Raw genomic sequence first — 16,951 nt, 5'->3', positions numbered from 1 at the left:
CATACTCAAGTCGTGACAGAACGGACCAGCCAGGAGCAAGGGGAAAGACAAGTTATAAGCATAGGGCTTGAAGAAACACAGGTGTAAACCATCAGGGTATATGGGAACAAAGGACGTCAAGACAAAAGTAAAACACAAGGACAAGGGAACATGAACCCAAAAACCGTGACACAGTGGTGCGGAGGTCTCAGAAATTAGTATATCAAATATGATGTATCTGACATTATAGTGTTAGCATGCTAACTCTAGGGGTGGGTAAAAATATCGAAAATTCCCGCCCTAATTCAATATCGATTAAGCAAAGCCTCTGAATCGATTCACGATTTTCTTATGATTCGCGTTTTGTGGACGGTGGCTGCACGCGATCCAACAACAATAAAATGGCGACGATGGCAAGCGGAAAATCTTTCAGATCAGATGTTTGGACTCATTTTGAATTCCCATTTAAAGAAGGAACACGAGAAACAGACTAACGTAGGGTGGTGTGTAAAGCCCCTTTCACATAGAGGGCGCAAAGCGCAGACCGCCGCCGGCGATCCCATTCATTATGTGCTACCGTGGCGCAAGAGCAACCTCTCTGCCGCCGAACTCTGCAGCGTTGCGCCGTGCCTGCCTGCCGAATTGAAACATTTTTTATTCCACCGTGCCGCGCTGTGACGACATCTCGGCACGTCCAATAGAAGAGAAGGGAGAAGGGAGAAGGGAGAAGAGAGAAAGCTGTGTCCAATAGGAGAGAAGGTGGTGGAGGCTCTGCGCCAACTCTGCGCCCTACCCGGCGGTGGGCGTGGCGCAAACCGCGCTCTATTGGCCCTTTTCCACTAGTACCTACTCAGCGCGCTTCTACCCGTCACGCCCCCGTCTTGCGCTTTTCCACTACGGGCTGAGGCGGGTGGAGCTGTGCCAAGCAGATACTTTTTCTGTACCGAGGCTGCCGAGGTTCTAAGCGTGCTGAGCCGGACCTGGATCTGATGTCATCACACTACTGGCCACTGATTGGTCGGGGGGCGGGGCCGTCAGAATCAGGAAGCGGGATATCAGCGCGAAAGCAACTCGCTGCGATTTTATTATACAGCGCAAACGTCTGTTTGGTGCAACTCTGAGGTGCAGATGTTCATAAACCTGGTGGTTGACGAGAGAATTAAAAAAGGGATGTAGACGGGCGATAAGGAACGATCAGATCCACAGGCGCTGTTTTACTCTCAGCCGCTCGCGGCTCTCAGCTGATTTTCTCATCAACGCCGACACAAACAAAGGGGTTGCGCAATCAAGTACGTCACAGCAGCTTCACCCCAACCCGCCCACTTCTCACCTGGGTGTGGAAAAATAAACGAGGATAAAGCAGGTAGAGGCGGTATGAGGCGTGACGAGCCGTCCCGAGCCGGGGCGCGCTGAGTACTGTAGGTACTAGTGGAAAAGCGCCATATGTGAAAGCAGCTTAAGTTGTGCCAGGCAGAACTAAAATACAACAGCAACACGACAAACCTGTGGATCATGTTGACACAGAACTGTCATGTGTTTTTTTATTTTAACTTTTGTACTACAGTACAAATGTACAAGTGAGCCATTATGGTGCTGCTAAGTTTAATTGCTCAGTTCATTTCTATGTGAAGTAACATGCCACCTGTTATAGGCATGAAAATAAAAATGAAATCGCCAACAGGTATTTGTGTATTTCTATGTCTTACTGAATCGATATCGAAACATTTAAATCAATATCGAATCAATATCGAATCGAATCAAAACCTAAAGAATCGAAATCCAATCGAATCGTGAGGTTCTTAACAATACCCAGCCCTACTAACAACATCCCCAGACTTGCATTGTAAAATAACCATCAAAATATGAAGCAAATTAACTTTTTTTCATTTTTTTAATGAAATATTTTAACTTGAGATGACATGAGATTTCATAAGATTTTTCAGTCTTAACTTGAGTGGGTGATCAAATAACTGACTCCACAGGTAGCAAAAGTGGTTAATTCAATGTTTGATTATGGTCAAAAAGGTTGAGTTTTGGTTAAGGTCTGATGTTGGATAAACCATCAAACAGTCATCCAGGTCTAATGCCAACATCAAAGCAATGTGGAATCAACGTATTCTGTTTGTTGCAAACTGACAAATTTAGAGGGGTTAACTTCTGGAGAATTTCCCACAAGTGGGATAAATTCAATCTTATTTTATTATAGAGAGAGAGTGATACAGATTTGTGCTGAATGACCAGAAATCTTATAAATATAAAACCTTTAATAAGCCCTGTGGATTCTGAGCAGCAGAAGTACAAGTCGCCGTCATACATGAACACATTTAGCCCGGGTAGATGTGTGTTTCTCTGTAGGTGTGGACCGAGCAGCCGCCTCACCAGTCAGAGCGTTAGCAGCAGTGGGCAGCTTTTACTGTGGGGTTTTTCTGTATTCAGAGGTGACTTGCTGGTCCCTCCTCCACTGGTTTCTACTTTGGTACGCACTGATGTAGGCCAGCACTGTCTATTTTCTAGCAGTCCTTTTGTAGGTGTACTCTTGGAATGGGGCCACGGTTCCACATGCATCATCCTTAAGTCCTCAAGCATCACGTCACCATCTGTGGGCCTGGGCCTTGTTTTACCTACGGTTTTCGGTTGGAGCAACAGTTACAGCTCGAAACTGTTCCGTAACAAATACACCTGCATGTTCTGCCCGCGGTGGTAAGAGGATTACAGGAAGTACAGCTTCACAGAGTCAGAACAATGTGTCTCTCATTAGTGGCTGACGGCAATCAAACCTTTCAGTGAGAAAATGGATTTTCAAAATAACCAAATACTTGAGTACTGGCACTTCAACCAGGCGTTCCTGTCTGGCTGTGATTGTAGCACTCTGTGATATGGGCTTTGAAAAATGGGAGCAAAATCTGTCAGTGGAGCATCAGGAGCCTAATAAAGGACCTATTGTGAATGACGTCAGGGCTAACGTCTCAGATGCATGCCTTTTAAGAGTATTAAAGAGGACATATTAACAGGGGAACATGTTTTTCTCTGCTTGTAAGCTGTTATTTGAGTGTTTTAAAGTCACTACCGATTGAAAAACTCAGACATAATGACATAGAGCGAAGTGTGTTATAGAGAGCCGGATCAGAGTTCAGTTGTTGCATTTGCAGTACCGTGGAAGAGAATAGCACACATGCCTGCTCCAAAAGACGAAGAACAAAGCGAGCAAAGTCGAGTGGTTGACTCCATCCTTTTGAAGTGACCGCTCCAACCAAAGCAGTAAAGACGTGTTGGGAAAAGGAGCTTTTGTATTGAATCTTTGTGCTATTTAGGCCAAAACAGACTCAAATCTATTTTAATGTCAACCTCGGGACATTGTGTCAACTTAAAAAAAAAAAATGTCTTAACTCTTTTTGAAACTGCACACATAGGTATACAGTATAAATCCATATGGCAGTGTTCTCCAGTCAAGGTCCTCAAGGGCCGCTGTCCTGCATGTCGTAGAAGAATCTTTGCTCCAACAAGCTAAAATGTGAACGCTGAAAGCTTTTGGCCACAAAGCGGCTTTCTTGATCCAAAGCAGCTTCTTCTGTGGCTTCTGTATAAACTCGGATGGCCTTCCTTGTCACCTCCCCGATGAAGCTCAGCGGCGTCAGTTCTGTGCAGAGCGATCGCCCTGCAGATCCTCTGCATCCCAGCTCCAAAGACTGCATGCCAGCAAGTCCGCCAGCCTTGTTTTCTGAGGTGGTCTTAAAGAAATTAATTTTGACATCTTCATCCGTCATTTTAAGTGTGACCCCCTCGGACATCTCGCTTATGTTCAGTGTGGTGACGTAATCATACCAAACTGCAGCGGCAAGATTTCCTCCTTTTAAATACTCTGAATGGTTGATATTGAAAAATGAGTGATAGCAGTCCACACCGTCACTCTCCCACCGCCATGCTCTTCACTGACTCACAGCAGTGCTGTACAGACTCTCAGTGCTTCAGTTTGTGGATATTAATTGACTTTAAGGGCTCAGTTGGTAAAGTGGGACGTCCAATAATTGAACACATGTAGTTTACCTTCACCAAATCTGAATAACAGACCCATTGTGAGCGCTTTGGAGTGTCCAGAAAAAAGCGCACTAAAAATGTAATCCATTATTGTTATTTAAGGCTTCAGGCTGTTTTAGCTGTGCCATGGTTGGAAGAATTTGACACCTTGAACTTCAAGTCACTGAAGTTTGCTGGGAATCTGTAAAAAAAAAGGAAGATAATGCGTTCCTGGTTGCAAATTTTTGTTAGTTCAGTTTTAATTGTGCTCAGACGCTTTAACACAACTCATTAAACAAATACACACCACTCACCTCCCAAAACTGCCTAAATTCATATTTAGACGGTTCTAGATTTTAGAAAGTGTCCATGAAAAAGTGCTGGGATGCTCTACTGCAGTTGTTCCCATGGGATGGATGTGAACTACTGAATTCATGGTCACTTTTAGAGATGATATATGGGACTCAGTACTCGATCGGATTTACTCTTCGTCTTTGTGTTCCCGACGCGCACTTTTGCAATTTAAAGTAGTGCATCGCACCCATATATCCAAAACTAAACTGGCTCGAATATATTCTGATGTTGATCCCACATGTGACAAATGTAAAAATGCACCTGCTTCACTCTATCACATGTATTGGTCGTGTCCCTCTTTAGGTAACTTTTGGACATCAGTTTTCCAAATAATGTCAGAGACCATTTGTCACCAAATTGAGCCGATCTTCTGACTGCAATTTTTGGAATTGCTCCATACTTGGATTTTCCCAAAGCTAAACTCAGGGTTCTGGCTTTTGCTTCCTTATTGGCTCGACGAGGTATCACACTTAAATGGAAGGAGACTACACCTCCTTCTGTCTCACATTGGCTTAGAGAAATAATGTTATGCATGAATTTGGAGAAGATTAGATATACTATCAGAGGATCAGAGAATACATTTTTAAGATTGTGGCGCCCCTTCTTGGCATTTTTTGAGAAACCCACAATAGTAGTCTCTGAGTAGCTTCAACCACCCCCCCCCTTTTTTTTTAAATTTTATTTATTTTTTTAAATCTACTTAATTATTATCTATTTTCTAACTCTTTCATTTGTCTGTAACTTTGCTATGCTTGATTTTTATATATTCACATGTTTGGGCAACGAGGTGTGTTGTGGTCTGGGTGGGGGCTGATAAGGGGGAAAAAAACAGTTATTGTTTTATTCATGGCTTTTCATTCATTTTCATCAATAAAAAGATCTCTGAAAGAAAAGAAAGAAAAGAAAATTCATGTGACATGTTAAGTCTTTCTCTCTCTTTCATCGGCTGTAGTTCCTGAAGCACTTTTAAAATGCTTTGCAAAGAACTTCTACTTCGGACAAAGTGACAGAAGAATTTCTGAATCCTTTCTTTGAAATGCATCATACAAGTATTTGATTATTACGTCAATGCTCAACACTTAGAAACCTTTTTCTTAACTTTAACTAACCCCCTTCCCTTATTCACTTCTGCAGGGGAAGTTGGTGAAGTACTTCAGCCGCCAGCTGTCCTGTAAATGCAAAGTGGCCTTAGAGGAGCGCAGCGCCGAGCTGGAGGACTTCCCTCGCCTTGGCCACTGGTTCCGCATCGTCAACTTGAGGAAAGAGGTCACACAGGTGAGGGATGTTACCATGCCGTCACCACCTGATCCCTCAAATTAACTCTAACAAACTGTCTTTAACAATAAATATTAGAATGGTATTATGGTATTTAAATGAAAGAAATCGCATAATAAGACCCGAGTGAATCGTGGACACTGAACTGGCTTGACAGCATCTTCTTCTTCTTTTTTAACGTTTTGTGGCGTAAAAGTCGAGCACTGACTTACACAAGTATGTTATGGTTCATGCTTTAAAGGTCAAAGTAGCTTTATTGACTCCAGAGGACAATTTCACAGCCAGAGGAGTAGGGCTGGGCGATATATCGAGATTTTAATATATATCGATATATTTTCAAACGCGATATGGTACGAGAAAATATCGTTTATATCGATTTAAAAAAAAAATATATTTTTTTTTTATTTTTTTTTTAATGATTTTGATATAGCTTATTTTGTGACAAATTGACTTGAATGTTTTATTTGAGATTTGCACAAATGTTTTGTTATTTGCACAACTATCAACCTCAGTTGAAAACTCTGCCTGTTATTGTACAGTGTATTTTAATTTAATTGTTGTGCAGGAAAGGGATATTTGTTTTATTTTATTCAAGAAGCATTTATATTCTATATATGCAGGCAGTTTATTTTTATTTCATTTGTTTTATACATTTTTGATATTGTGCAGACCTCTGTTAATAAATGAACCTGTGTGACATTTGGCACGAGGCTTTGTATTAAAACCGACTGTTTTTTTAAGGGTTTGCCTCAGAAAAAAATGAAGCTAACAGAGATGCTATGCTATAATGCTTTGGGCGAAACCCCAATTATGGCACAGAAAAAATATCGAGATATATATCGAGTATCGCCATTCAGCTAGAAAATATCGAGATATGACTTTTGGTCCATATCGCCCAGCCCTACAGAGGAGAAACTCCGTCATCAAAGAGAGAAATCGAAGTTTACACACAGATTAAAAACAGTTTAAAAACAGTTTAAAAACAAAAAACAACATCCAAAGATACGGAGTGGAGCATAAGACTTTTAACAGCATGGCACTAATGATCTTTATAATGGATGATATCCAATAGTCATCAGGGGTATGTTTAGGCACTCTGGAGTCCCTCCAGGACCAGTTTCACTCTGTCCGAGTTTTATATATTGGCTTTCCTTCTTATTTCCAGAACTAGTCCCTTAAAAAGGACAAATGGTGTCAAGTGAACCGTTCCTCTTACTCGGTTCAATCCTGTTGTAGAAGTCTCTGAGCTGTTCAACCACAGCCTCCACAGGTCATAACATGGTACAGGCCGGAGCCCACAGGTGGAACCTCCCTGGATTCACTCCACTGTTCTCACGTCTGACTATCTGCTTACTCTTGGTCCAGCAGCAAAACTCTTATCTTATCTTAAAAAATCTGAAATCTTAACCTAAATAGGAAAGCTTTCTTCATCGTTACCGTCAGACATAGAAAAGAGAGAAAAAGCATGTAAACTTCTAACTGGAGATTCTAACGATGCCCATAAAGTAAAACTCAGAACGTTTTCACAAGAAGCTCAAAATATCTCATCAATATCAAAACGACTGATATGTGTTTTTCAATCCTTCTTTCTTTTATTAATTCGCAGGTTGGAGAAGTATTGTATCACCCCAAATAAACCTTGTTTGTTGCCTGTGTACAGAGGTGTCAAAAGTATTCACATTCATTACTCAGGTAGAAGTATAGATACTAAAGTTTAAAAATACTCCTGTAGAAGTTGAAGTATCAACTCAAGTTTTTTACTCAAGTAAAAGTATAAAAGTACTGGTTTCAAAACTACTTAAAGTATAAAAGTAAAAGTAATGTAAGGGGGAAAATGCCATTAAGGACAAAAGCCATTGAAAATGAATGCATCTTAGTATATTTAATGCAGATTAAAGAACCATATATGTGTTCTATTGAGCATTAACATGTGTTTCAGAGAGCAGAAGATATGATGACTAGTTGCCTATAAGTATTGTAATGGTGCTAAAAGTCAAACTTCAGAGGCATGTTATCATTTATCCTAACCTTTATTGGAATGTACATCCAAGTTTAGTTGCAGGAATCTGAGGGAACGGATGTAAGAACAAAACTGGACAAGAACATCTGAAACAACCACAACCAAATTCACTCTATCCGGATGGAGCAATTTAACTGGATAGTTATTTTTTTAAAGGCCGAAATGAAATAGAGTAACGAGGCTGTTTTTAAAATGTAAGGAGTAAAAAGTACAGATAATTGCGTGAAAATGTAAGAAGTAAAAGTAAAAAGTCGTCTGAAAAATAATTACTCCAGTGAAGTATAGATAACCAAAATTTCTACTTAAGTAAGGTAACAAAGTATTTGTATTGTGTTTGTATTTGTACTTCGTTACTTGACACCTCTGCCTGTGTACGATGTTGTGAAGTCTTTGTTACCAGCTGTGTCACGTTCACGCGTCTTGCAGGACATGAGCGGCGAGGAGGTGACTCTGGAGGGTCTTCTGGAGATGAGCGAGGAGCAGGTCTGCGAGCGGCTGCAGCAGTTTGGTGCCAGCGAGGAGGAATGTGCCCGACTCAACGCCTCCCTCTGCTGCCTCAGAAAGGCCCACCAGCTCGGTGAGGGTTCAATCCCAAACTTTCACAGGAAAAACACAGTCTGAGCTGGGATATAAATCTCAGCTAAACAAAAACACATTTCTTTCAAATATTGGACTTATTCAGTTGTTTAGGTAGCGTTTTTTTTTACATGTGGTAACTGAAAATAAGTTTCAAATATTAACCATAGCATTGTTCATTTTAAAATGAAACTACTGAGTACCGCCATGACTGAGTTCCTTGTAGAAACCTTCTCCTCTGGTTGGGGGGCGGGAGATCCTTCGGCCCCTGTGGGTTACAGGTTGAGGCGTCGGCCTCTCGGGCTCGTTAAGATGCTGCGTTTAAGTGCTCAATCATGTCAGGGGGAGTTCAGAGGCTACATAAAACCGTTTAAACCTGCTGGTCCTGTTCAGACGTGGGAGAAATCCCATCACAAGCGACCTGCACTTCTCACACCTGACACCCAATCTGACCTTTACCCTTTACATCTCTGAGTCCTCAGAGATAGCGGGAAGTAAATAGCGTGGCATAACTCGCAGGGAAAAAAACCATAACCTATTTTACACAACACAAGGACAGATCTGTAAACGTGAAGAAGAAATCTAATGACTAAGAGTCTGATTGTGGTCATTAACACGTAAAATCAACTGATACATGATGTTGGTCCCTCAATCCACCCCAGGATGCTTTTGTGCTCAGATTACAGAGAATTTGGACATAAGCTTTGCAGTCATCTCAAAATAAGTCCAGATTTCAGATATAAATCTGTCCTGAAATATGAAATATCATTATTATTATTATTATTATTATTATTATTATTATTATTATTATTATTATTATTATTATTATTATTATTATTATTATTATTATGTTTTTTAAGTACTCAGTACTCCTCTTCTCTGTGACTTGAAAAAATAAATGATTAAAATGTTAAATTGTAAAGTATCAACATATTTGTGTTCTATGAAAAAGAGCGCAACACAAAGATTTGTGGGCTTTAATACTTGTTAACCCACAGTTTTAGTCAGTAATTGCCCTGATGCATCAAAAAAGATTTTTCTGATACATTTCCTATATTTTTATGCTCAAAGTACAGACATGTATCATTTTCTGCTCTATTTGTCCACAGGATAAAGCTAAAAACTGCATTTCTGCATAGTCAACTTTATTTTTATTCTCACTTGACAAACCAAATGACCTTTTTAAAAGAGTAAAATGCAAAACGGAGGAAGTGTCAGACCCGTGTGTGATCTTATATTGTGCAAAAGCAGCAAGTTCAGCAGGCATTAGTAAATGTGTCGTTTGAGTTACTGTAATGTCCCTACACGAGAATACCAGCAAAAGACACATCAATTTCAACAATGGACAACACCGAGTTTACTGAGAACTTTTTCCTATGGTGGTTTAGTTTTCTTGCTAAAAGTGAGTAAGGAGATTCTTGTGTTATTTCTACCCCAGGTGCATTTCTCCTTGTTGTCCACCAGGTGGCTTCAACAGACCACGATTAGCTCTGAGTCATGGGGACAGCTCCTGCAATGTCAGAAGCAAACCAGAGGGGGGCAGTAGAGCACCACAGAAGCTGCTTCATGGGTTTAGTAGCATCCTCTTGTAACTCTTCTCTCCTCATACACTCTGCTCTCTAACAGATGTCCTTTTGGACCGACGACTACTGAACAGTTGTGCAAATTAACGTGAGCAGCGTTTCTTCAGCATGGTTTCAGGTATTTTATTTATGGAAGTTTTAACTTGACAAACGGCATGAAAACAGCTGCTGGTCCTCAGCTGGGCTCTGGTGGTCCCCTCGTCCAACTTCCATCACATCTTTTTGTCGCTTTGGTTTGATTGGGTATCAGGGCACGACTTTGGTCCGAGCAGACAGACAGACAGGCCCGCCGTTCGCTGGTTGAATACGTCAGGTGGAAACAATCGGACGTGCTTTATGGGCGTAGATAAGCTGGGCGTCAGTCGACTATGGAGACAGTTCACTTCTGACGTCACTTCTCTTGACTTAGCCTAGGTTTAAAAAACCAAACAGACCCAACGCATCTCCCAACTCAGACATAGCAACAAAATGTGATCAAGATGCAGTGCGTCTTTCACAAAGTACTTGGGAGGAAAAAAAGTCCTCAAACCGTACGTTTTCTGTAGCGCGGCAGCTCTCGTCTGAGAAAAAAACAACCTGTAAATTAGGGAGGAAATAACAGCCATCAGCGAGTGAAAATTATGTTGTTGAACCTTTTTTTTCCAAAGATTCTCAGCAGTACGTCTACAAAATGTGTTGCAGCAGTAAGAAAACACAATGAACGTTACATCCCTTTTAGTCACAGCGCTAATAAGGAGCTGCTCTAATGTGCTTGCTGGCTTGGAAATCTTTTAATAAGACCCCCTAATTGTTTTTCTTTTTTTTCCCTTTTTTCTTCTTCTTTTTGTTAATAAACGAATACAGTCAGAAGCGGCTTTATGGCCTTTAATATGGAAGAAGTTAACTGCGGACATGTCTTGGTACAACCAACATGCAAAGACCACAGCTGATCAGACACTGAGTACAGATCCAGAAATGGATTTACAGTAAGATGCCAGCCGACTGAAACAAGGTTTCTAAATGCATTCGTGATGATGGAAACTGCCGTCTTGATTTTAGCTGCAACTCTTCTTCTTTAGTACCTTTTTAGCAATTTTACACCTGCAGATCTTAGCCAAAGTTTCCTTAAACTATTTGTGAGGATGAAGATAAAAACCTGAAGTGAAACCTCGGTCACATGGGGGGTGTCGGCGCGGTCTCTCGCCCCCTCCAGCCGTCCTCCCCAGAGAGGTGCTGTCCTGCACTGCTAACCTTAATGTGTTGGATATTTTGTAGGTTTTGATTCCTTGTGGCTGAAACTGTCAGGCGTTACTGCGACGCTCCGGAGTTCCCCGCTGGTTCACCAGCGTTTCCATTCGCGCTTCAAACAACTCCTCCAGCTATTGTGACTAACTTTCTAATCCTTAATTATATTGCAGAATTGCTCACCAATCCTCGAACCGCCTCGAGGTCAAGCCCTCAAATCCAGATTTTGTGTAGCTAATTAACCTGAAACTGCCTGTTTACTCACACGTTTGTTTTTCTAATGAGCAGAACTGCAGCTGTAGATTATTTTATCGATTGGTTCAGTAATCCAGTAACAAGTGACTTCTTAAGGTTCTTTAACTTGCAGTCAAACATTTTCTTTCAAATATTTAGTCGGAACGGCAGTGAATGCAAACTTACCCTCCCCTTACCCCTAGCTCGCCTATTTTCTTTGAAGGAAGTGCTGCATCTGTAAGACACTGTGTGTGTGTGTGTGTGTGTGTGTGTGTGTGTGTGTGTGTGTGTGTGTGTGTGTGTGTGTGTGTGTGTGTGTGTGTGTGTGTGTGTGTGTGTGTGTGTGTGTGTGTGTGTGTGTGCTTTCAAAGCAGTGTCTGCTTGCAACGGAGAAACATGAGTGTATTCACGTATTGAAAGCTGAGGGTTGCTCTGCATTCTGCAGGTAGTTGCCGTCACAAATTCTCCTCACTTGATCTAAGGAGGCAAACAAGTGAATCCGGGTTTAAGAAATAAATGAAAAGTTTATGTTTTGAGGCTGTGCAGCACGTTCGACATGCTGTTGATCCGGGTCGGTTTTATGAGGAACTAATTGCACTAATTGCACAGAGTATTCTGTCATGTCGGAGCTGACGGGTCTCGCTCTTCGCAGAGTTTGGGGCCGATCTCTTGAGCGGTTCCTCCCAAGCTCTCCGTCACGCCACCTGTGAAAATGCCTATGCATCAAGTAAACATCACAAAAGCGTTGTTCAACATCCGTGGTTCCATTTCATGGCCCCGCCCCGTAAGAACCGTCAGGAAATGATCTCATTAGTCGTGGAAGCGCTCACACCGTACGATGCAGGAGTCTGGCTGTGACGATTCTTTCATGATGGTCATCTTCTGTCTGCGGCAGCCCTAAAAACATGTGCAGCATAAACCAGGCACTCACCCGTGTTCATCCTTTACTTTTCCCTGCACGTTGCTTTCTTTTGTCGACTAAATCTGTCTCCATCCCTCCTTCCTTTTTATCTGGCTCTCCAAGCGCGAGGCCTGGCTGCACAGAGCCACTAATGGGCTCTCTCACAGGAGGGTTCGCTTGAGATGTGTGAATGTTCGACAGTAACGCCACCGAAAGGAGCGGCGAGGGGCACTTTCAGCTCAGAAAAATACACGACTTGCGTCAACATTCTTCGTGGTTTTTTTGTTTGTTTTTCCCAGATGAAGAGGGAGATGTTTCATAGCTTCCAAATCCTTCACAATGCTGGTGCCAAAATGAATGCGAGACTAGAAGACAAATAATCATTTTCGAAGGGTTAAAGAGCCTAGTTAGAGCATTTTACACTGTGAACCTGGAGCAAGCATGCTTGAAGTGATTATTTCTGGAGTATTTATGTGTATTTTATTCTTATTTTCTTTTCAGAGAACATATGTTGCTCCAGTTTGAGTCCTCAGGATTCATGCTAAAGTTGGCAGACAAAGGCAGTCATAGGTTTGTCGTCGCTGACCGTTTTAATTATCACATGCCTCCAAAGAAGCAGAGGAAATAATGAGTGAATGTCTGTGTTTCTTTGGTGTGCTGACGGAGGACGAAAACCAACACAAGTTAATAGATTTCTTTTTCACCGAGGGCTCTGGGGATTCTGCTCCGCGACTTGCGATGAGGATGAGTCATACAATTCGGAGGCAGCCGGCCGGGCCTTTGTGCTGCAATATGCACACATTATCCAGCCCGCCCCGCTGCACGAGTCCACACGCACACACATTCACACAGACGAGCGTCGTCTTCTCGTGGATCATGTCTTGAATACGAGTCCTTTTGTTGATCAGGGTAATAGCGTTGATCTTTGCATTGCACGACAGGTTCCCTCTGTTTCGCTCTGTAATCTTTGACAGCTCAAAGTAATGTCTCCATACCCTGCATTCAGGCGGCGTTGCATGCATACAAACACCTAATTGGCTTCAAATGCCATCATTGCGGGGAATAAATAAAAAAAGAAAGAAATTGGGATGAATATGGAAGAGGCATCGAAGGCGGAAAGGAAGTACGTGGGGGAGGAGGGAGGCAGATGGACGTGGAATAATGAGAATTAAAGGCAAGAAATAAGAGAAGGCAACAGGAGGTGAAGAGGACACATACTCATGACGAGATGTAACAGGAAGGAACAATTACCAGAAGGAAGATTGATTGGACTCACAATACCCCTCATCCTGACACGCCCCAGGTGGTTCTTATTGACTGTCCACCAATTAAGTCTAACTTTGAGCGCCGCTGATTACGCTGCAAAAATATTCCGCCGAAGCTTAATCAAAAAGAGTCCGGAGATATGAAGAGCCGCTGCGTTTACTGCACACGGCTACTGCCCTTTTCATGAAGTCCTGTTGTACAATGGCAGAAAGGTGGACCAGCTACGGTGGCATTTCACTGCCATTTAGGCAACGGAAGGAACTTATCTAGAGGTAATTAGTCCAATTATGAGGCCGTGATCGGCCCTCCCCAAAGCATTGGCGTGGGTTAGGTTTGCCATCTCAGTGGCGGTGGGATGAAGAGCACTCCTCCTAATATCGGAATATCACATTTGTTTGAAGGAGAATGCCAACTGCCCCGACAAATGATTTAGTAGTGGTGTGTACTGGGAATAATGGAAGTGAACAATGGCTGTTCCTGAGAGAGAAGCAGAGATCCGGCTCGCATCAGTCATACGAGTCATAATTTGAATGTCTTGATGGTAAATTGAATCAGGCTCTTTCTGTGAGTGGCTTTGCTCCGGTGATGGTTGAAGTTGGCCCGTAGTTTTTTGGAAGTTTTGGTTCTTTTCCAGTTTCTTTAACTGGAATGGTTCATTTGACCAAAGGTACCTTTGTACCATACTTGCACCTTTCTGCGTTTAGTTAAATTGATCAAACGCTGATGATTAATTGACGCTAACGGGTTTGTGTTCTGTCTAATCTGGTCAAGTCGCGCCTGGATCTGCTCATGCACTCCGAGACACAACCTGCTAACTTAAGTGGATTCACAACCACACTTGGATGGAAACATTTTTATTTCATATAGTCCTTAAAAATTAAAGGTCACACTTAGTAGTTATAGAATGGACCAAAAAAAAGCTATCTCAGTTTAATATTTGAATAAAAACACTACCCTTCTGCCTTGCAATCACTTTTCATGGCTGTAACGTTTTTCATTTCCTTTGAGTAATTTCACCAAATGTGAAGCTGAAGCAGTCAGTAAAAAAAGTGGAGAAAGATGAAATGGGTTTTATTTGGTATTTTTAAGTTTTTTTTAAACACAATCAGGGACAAAAAAAAAAAAAACAAACCCTACTGAGTTGGAAAGTTATTTAACTGGCTATCTTCAGAGCAGGGATGCCTGTGGATTAGAAAGAAGAAGAAAATATATATATATATATATATATATATATATATATATATATATATATATTCCTGCACGAACCTCTTCTTCTTGTTTCTTTTTCCAAAAAGACTAGTTTTTGATTTTTCACTCAGTCTTGACTTGCTCATAGAAGTCTTGTTCAAGCATGCCGTCGAGGAGACGGGAGGTTAATACCATTTAATGTGCAAGACAATATTTGTGCACAAACACGGGTAGATAGATAAGGATCGACGATGTTCTGATGAGGCAAATGAAGTCTGAATAAGTATCTATAAAAGATTCATCCTTTTAATCAAGCTATATTGCAAGAAATTAATTTGTTTACACTTCTAGCAAACAGAAAGCAGGATTATCTCTGCGTCGGAGTCGCGTCTCTGGCCTGTACATGAATTAACATCTAATATTCTGTGATATTAGAATAGAAATCCAGCATCCAGTAAAGGTTAATGTCATTTTCTGACTTGGGTGGAAATTACTTGCTCGTTGGACCGCAATTTCAGTGCACTTATGTATGAAAAGTGGCTGAGAATATACTCTTTATTGTTTTGCATAATGATGAACTTTAATATCACTTGGTTAATTCAACAGGAAATGAGAAAAACGGCAAAGGAAAAGCACGAAAGTCACGTAGATTGACGTTCTTATAACAATAGACGATTGACAGCCAGGAAGCTGCTGCCCTGTTGAAATCCCTTAAAAACCTTTGAACTTTTTATAAGTTACACAGCCCTATGTACATATTCATTCACTCATGATCAAAGCTTTTCAATGAAAGCAACTTCTAAAAGTACTCATTAGACTGACTAACAAGTGCAAAGCATACAAACTAAGACTGCAGTTCTCGGAGGGGGGGGGTGTTGGTCTGTATTCACCTCATTTATCAACCAGCTGCTTTTGATTGGCTCAGGTGAGACTTTGTGACAGAAGTAGTTAGGTTTTGTTAGTGTTTTCCTGAAGCGGTTGCTAAGATACTAATGTTCTCCTTGAATAGACTCATTACAGGAAGCAACGGTTTCGTGAGTGAGATTCAAGCTCGGTGCTTCTCTTGCACAGAGTTTTCAACAGGCCGGCAGCTTCACCAGCACTTTCAAAAGGACTTGTACAGAGAATCAGTCTGATTGACAAGTGAAAGATCATTTAAATCAAAGGCGAATGGTCAGTATTTCGAAAAACTACCTAATTATGATGTATGCAGCACTAATTGGCACCTCGTGTGTCAGATATTTAACACCTTTCAGCTAGCCCACAAGCACTCATCTGTCTGCTGCCTCCAATCTGGGATCTCTGCCTCAGCTGTGTGAACACTTTATTAGATCTGATTAATGTTCATGTGACATCAAGCTGAACTTTTTCATTCCTCGGTAGAGTGTGGCGGACGGTTTTCTGCTAATAAAGGAGGCCTGATTTAGCATCGCCTCGTCTTTTCCTACATTTGTGGATGAGTGCTCACTCAGATCCACTCATGTTTTCTGCATCCTGGTATCTCCACGAGAGTTTCGCAGAGGTGCGTTGTTGGGTTCAAACACAAGTGCAAATGTGGTATTCAAGCGGTCACATTGAGGTTAGAGTACCAGGGCAGCTCGAGTCAAGAGATTGTGACTAATTTCCGTGAGTGAGAATTACAGCTGTTAACAGGATGTGGCATCTTCAGACTCATCGATTCATGTAAATATGTTTTACGTTTGTGGAATAACGGCCAGTGTCGCAAGTGTTGTTAACACGACTGCTTGTCTTCAGAATTGTGAGCCCGAGTTGTAGAAAATAACACAAGACATTTACTGGAGAGACGTCTTCAGCGATATGAGCCATGCAGAGCTGAAAACCAACAGGTCTCCATGACAACCAAGATAGCAACAGGTTCACTGATGAGAATAGAGACAGAGAACAGAGACCAGTGGCATCGATCTGTTCAACAGTCTTTCATGGGGGTTGCAACATGTTTATAACCTCTGTGAAGTAAACCATAAAGACATGAGGTGTGGTGTTTGGAAATACTGTGAAGTATGGATGCTTTGAAAAATGTAACATATGACGTAACATGTTATCTCTATGAATGAGAAATTGGAGCAGCCTCATATCGTATGGAGCCAAATCAAGGCCAAAGGTTTTGCTAATTTGAAAATAAAATTTGAACCTGAAAATTCTTTTTTTCAGTTTCAAATCTTTTTATTTCAGTTTCAAATCTTTTTTTCAGTTTCACGTCTTTTTTTTTCAGTTTCACTTCTTTTTTTTTTCAGTTTCAAATTTTTTTTTCAGGTTCAGACTTTTGGCCCCGATCTGGCGTGGGGGGCGTGGCATTAAGTGAGAGGGGCGTGGCAT

General features: G+C 41.5%; 1 protein-coding gene across 5 annotated transcripts in view; it reads left to right on the top strand.

Annotated features, from left to right (window-relative positions):
• Positions 1-16,951, top strand: part of ksr2 (kinase suppressor of ras 2) — a 163,030-nt gene that overhangs the window by 21,490 nt on the left and 124,589 nt on the right. For all 5 annotated transcript variants that reach the window (XM_061730539.1, XM_061730541.1, XM_061730540.1 and 2 more), the window contains exons 2-3: positions 5,482-5,622; positions 8,069-8,219. In XM_061730539.1, the coding sequence (XP_061586523.1) occupies positions 5,482-5,622; positions 8,069-8,219 (292 nt within the window). The remainder of the gene's footprint in view (positions 1-5,481; positions 5,623-8,068; positions 8,220-16,951) is intronic.

Source organism: Cololabis saira, chromosome 9 (assembly GCF_033807715.1).
Source record: "Cololabis saira isolate AMF1-May2022 chromosome 9, fColSai1.1, whole genome shotgun sequence".
In the NCBI taxonomy this organism is placed as follows: domain Eukaryota; kingdom Metazoa; phylum Chordata; class Actinopteri; order Beloniformes; family Belonidae; genus Cololabis; species Cololabis saira.
Note: the sequence above shows the minus strand (reverse complement) of the source record. Positions and strands in the feature narration are given on the sequence as shown.